Source organism: Neophocaena asiaeorientalis, unplaced genomic scaffold (assembly GCF_003031525.2).
Source record: "Neophocaena asiaeorientalis asiaeorientalis breed wild unplaced genomic scaffold, Neophocaena_asiaeorientalis_V1.1 scaffold327, whole genome shotgun sequence".
NCBI classification, from domain to species: domain Eukaryota; kingdom Metazoa; phylum Chordata; class Mammalia; order Artiodactyla; family Phocoenidae; genus Neophocaena; species Neophocaena asiaeorientalis.
This window is the reverse complement of record NW_020174560.1, coordinates 6,264,246-6,268,775: the sequence shown is the minus strand read 5'-3', so window position 1 is coordinate 6,268,775 and position 4,530 is coordinate 6,264,246. Positions and strand designations below refer to the sequence as shown.

General features: G+C 55.2%; 1 protein-coding gene across 1 annotated transcript in view; it reads left to right on the top strand.

Moving 5' to 3' along the window:
* Positions 1-4,432: 4,432 nt before the first annotated feature.
* The window catches only part of TBX4 (T-box transcription factor 4), a 25,740-nt gene continuing 25,642 nt past the window's right edge, over positions 4,433-4,530 (top strand). Inside the window, exon 1 of the mRNA XM_024757630.1 lies at positions 4,433-4,530. Within this exon, the coding sequence (XP_024613398.1) occupies positions 4,433-4,530 (98 nt within the window).

Here is a 4,530-nt window from a genome sequence, read left to right as displayed (position 1 = left end):
ACCCAGGGTGCGGGCCGCGCCGCCGCCCCTGGCCGGCCGTTCCGGTTGTCGAGCCTCGGGTGGGAGCCGCGCGGCGCCGCCAGGCCGCTCGCCCTCTCTTCCCCCCCACCTCTAATCTAAACCATGCGGGCTCCCACCCCGAGCCGGCCGGCGGGGCCCGAGGGCCGCGGAGAGGGCACCGGGCCGCGCGCTGGTGGAGCGGCAGCCCACTCCGAGCTCGGGGTCCCCGGACCATGGAGCCAGGGGACCCTCGAGCCCCCTCCCCGGGGGGCGGCGGGCGCGGACTGATTGACAGCAGCGACGTCAGCGCGGGGAGGGGGGTGCGGCCCCGGAGGGAGGGAGGGAAGGAGAGGAGGGAGCTGAGGCCCCAAAGTGCAGCCTCGGAGATCAAGGGCCCGCTCCAGAACCGGGATGTGTCCGGCCACGAGGGCACGGCGGGCAGCGGAACCCTGACCCAGCTGCCCCGAGTCGGAGTCCCGGCTGACCCGGGCTCCTCGGACCCGAGCCTGCAGCGGACCTCGGGCCGCAGGCGCCAACGCATGCGGCAGCGCAGTTAGGGTGAGTGAGGGTCCCGGCGTGGGTGGGGGTGAGTCGGGAGTGCGGGAGAGGGGCAACCCCGAAACCAGGGAGGATAAGCTGGAAAGGGGGAGAGTAACAGGACCTGGGTAAGAACCTCGGGGACAGTCAAGGCGGCAAGAGGGCGGCGAGAAGAGTTTCTAATCCGGCTGCCGCCTCGCCCGACTCCAATCGGTCGGAGCTCGAGCCCTTCTCTCCTCCTAGTAACCGGACGAATTGGGTCTAAGGGCCCAAGAGCATAGAAACGACCGCGCTGGCGCCAAAGGAACAAGGTTAGGACGAGACAAGTGGAGCGGTGGCCTTGAAATTGGTGTTTGAAGAATAAGAAAGGCCAAGGAGGAGGGCCCAGGTACTTGGCGAATATCGATGTGGAAATGTTCGTGATCAGAACACTGGACTACAGTGCCTTTGATGCAACAGGGTCGTCAAAATTAAAGCAAGGAGCATACTATATAAATAATGATCCGTGATCAAGAATTATCAAAATATGAGCAATTACCCAAAAAGCAGGGCTAAGCGGCATAACTAATACAGTACTCGGACTTTAAAACAGCAATAAAATAATAGTCACTCTCAAAACCAAGTGAAAATTGTAATCACAAATTTGAGAGAATCATAGACAAAGTGATGGAACAATGTGATAAGAACTGTTGTATTAAAATCAATAGAATAAGAAATAGTAATAGTGTAAAAATGATAAAACTGTAGGAAAAAGGTGAACAATGAAAATACTAGTAAGGGAAATACTAATATTAGTAGTATTGACAGAATACTATCATATAACTTATTATTGATACTATAGTGAATTATAAAATAAATGTTAACCAAAATCGTAAGAGCAATAGTAATATAAATAAAGACAGCAACAAGAATTACTGGAGTAATATGACAATTTATGACCAAGGTTTTAATAGTCCCAACAACATTATAAATAATGGTAGAGTAATAAGTATTGTACCAATGTGATGAGAAAACAGAGTATTAAGAGCTACAACAATATTACAAATTATGACAAAGTAACAAGAAGTAAGGATGCATTGAAAAATAAGTAGCGAATTAAGATCCATAACATTACAAATAATGACAAAGTAACAAGATATTGTAACGATGTGATGAAGAATACCTGGAGTATTACGAACCATCCTAACAAAACAAATAATGGTAAAATAACGAGAAGTATTATAAGGATGTGAAGGAAATGCATGTGAATATCGAGAACAATGATACTACAAGTTATGGTAAATAAATTACTGAAACTGTGACAAAGTACAGAGACTGAGGAGGCAGCACGGAAACATTTCAGGGATACAGAGTAAAAATAAAAATAATGAGAGATTAACATGACCTATTGGAAGACTATATTTAATAATTGCCTAGGTATTAGTAATAGTATTACGAATGTGCCAGGAGGCCCTAGAATGATGGAGCAGTGACAGGGAAGCAATAACAACATATTTGATAATGATGAATTAACAAATCAAACCAGTACTTTAACCAGACAGTATTAAAAATAACATGTACTAATAGCTTGTGTGATAGAATAAGTAGTCTTAATGTTATTGAATTGACCAGAATACTACTCTGATAATAGAGATAATTAAAATAGTATAAAAAATTAACAATTCCCCCAGTGCGAGAAAAGTATCACCAGTAATCTAGAAATGAAAAGAAAAATGCTGTTCTTCTTTAAAAAACGAGTCAACTGAAAGTGACGGACCCGAGCGCACAGGGCGCGGAGCCGGCCGGCCGCGTCCGCCGAGGGCTCCAGAAGAAGGGCGAGCGCGGGCCGCGCACCCCGGCTGGTGCGGGACCCGCTCTACTGGCGTCCCAGCGCGCCGGGGCTCGGGGTCCGACGGGACCGGACAGCGGGGATGGCCGTGCCGGGCGGGAAGAAAAAGGAACGAGCGGGGAGCTCCAGCGAAGGCGAATCTTCGCGATGTCGGGATGTGGCTGCGTGTCGGAGAGAAAAGGAAGAGGCGAACCTCGAGTTGGGGAATGAAAGCCCAACGCAGCCCTTGTCCCGCGTGGGAGCGGCGGGACTGGCGTCAGTGGACGCCGGCCGCGGATGTGCTCAGCACCGGGCAGGACTGAGAGCGCGCGGCCCAAGTCGCGGGGAGCCGCTGCACAGCTCCGGGTGTGACAAGTGCCCGCAGAGGACCTAGTAGCCAAGACAGCATCGGGCCAGGCGGCCCCTCCTGGCCCCGCGGGCCGCAGCATCTGGACCAGCGGATCGCGGGTGCCCATCCCGGCTGACCCCAGCTATACTCGGAACCAACGCGTTGGGCCAGAGCCCACAACTACCCCCGTTGCACAATGTCCCCTTGCCTGGGGTCTCCTGGGTTTCCAGGCTCGGCCCCGGAACCCGCATGTGGCCCAAGGCCGGTGCTGGCATTGGCCATGCCCGGCGAGTCTTCCTCCTCAGTGCCTGTGGCTGGAGGACCGACCCGCCTGTCAGCCTTATCTTTATGGACTTTTCCCAGCCCCAACTGGCCCTGGCCCCTTTTTATCTCCTCGGTTGCACTTGGCTTGTTTACTTTGTGAGGCCCTGGGAGCCCATGTCTAGGCCTGGGATGGGAGGCCAGTGGTGAGGGGCCTGGGCCTTGGAATGCCCAGGGAGAGCCAGGAGAGGACAGAAAGAAGATAGGGGGAGAAAGAGGGAACATTCAGCTGCAAGAAAGGCAGCCAGACATTTAGAAAGCCTCCCCAGAACTTGCCCAGATCCAAATGAAGGGAGAAGAGCTAGGAGGTGGAAAGGAGAAGCAGGGATAATGCAGGGTTGCACCCACGATGAGGCAGGACAGGCAGGTCCTTGCAGGCGGGACTCTCATCCTGATATCCCAGGACCAGCTTCCAGAAGGAAGCAGGCACATGAGCAGGCGTGTGAATAGTCCTAGTCGCTTGGGGAAGGGTAGCTGTGCCCTGGGGCAGGACTAGGCTGTGCCTGTCAACTGGACTCAACTGGCCTGGTCCTTAGCTGGGAAGGGTCTGAGTCCTTTGCCTCAAAGCAGAGCCCTTTGAAGCTAAAATCTAAAATGTGAGTGAGTGAGCCAGCCAGTGTGCATGTGAGGGCAAGGCTGGGGTGGCCCCTGGCTGAGTTCGGGGCCTGAATCAGAGTGGCCCTAGTTAAATGTGGCTACTTGGGTGACTTGTAGGCTATGAGAAGGTGCTGTGTCTGTGTGTGAGGACGTGGGTGCCTGCGTGGGTGCCACACAGGTATCTGAGGGAGTGGGAACGTACAGAAAGGAAAACCTTTGGTTCAGGAAGCCTCTACCTGACTGCTGTCTGAGGGAGTGGGTTAGGGCAGATGAGTGACCAGGGGCCTGAGAGGCCGCTCAGCCGAAGGCCCTCTCTGCCACTGTGGAGCCCTGGGAGCCCAGGCCCTGCCCTCCTGGGCTGACTCTCCTCTCCTCCCTACCCAGAAGGTGTCCTGGCTGCCCTGGGCCAAGAGTGAGCCTGGACCCCAGTTATTAGGAACAGACGAAAAAGACCCAGGCTTCAGGCTCCAGGGTCCACTGGAGCCCAGCAGGAGGAGGCACTGGGGGGTGCAGCTGGGGCAATGCTGAGAGGGCGGTCCTTCCCCCAGACCTACTCGTCACACAGCCCCACACCCAGGGCAGGAGGACCTGGAACCGCACACAAACCCTCCCAGGTCCAGACCCAGAGGGAGGAGGCGAGGGTCCTGCCCACGCTATTCTCCCTCCTCCAGCTCAGGAGGGGGCGGGGTCCACGTGCTTCGGGCCTCCCAGCAGTGCCCGAAGCACCCTCCACCGCCACCCGCGGCTCAGCTCCAGGGCTGCCGGGTCTCAGGCGCGTGTGGACATGGGCATATGACTCGCGTGTGCTGTGCCCACAGGAGATGCTGCAGGATAAGGGCCTGTCGGAGAGCGAGGAGGCCTTCCGGGCCCCGGGCTCGGTGCTCGGCGAGGCCAGCGCCGCCAACGCCGCCAACGCCCC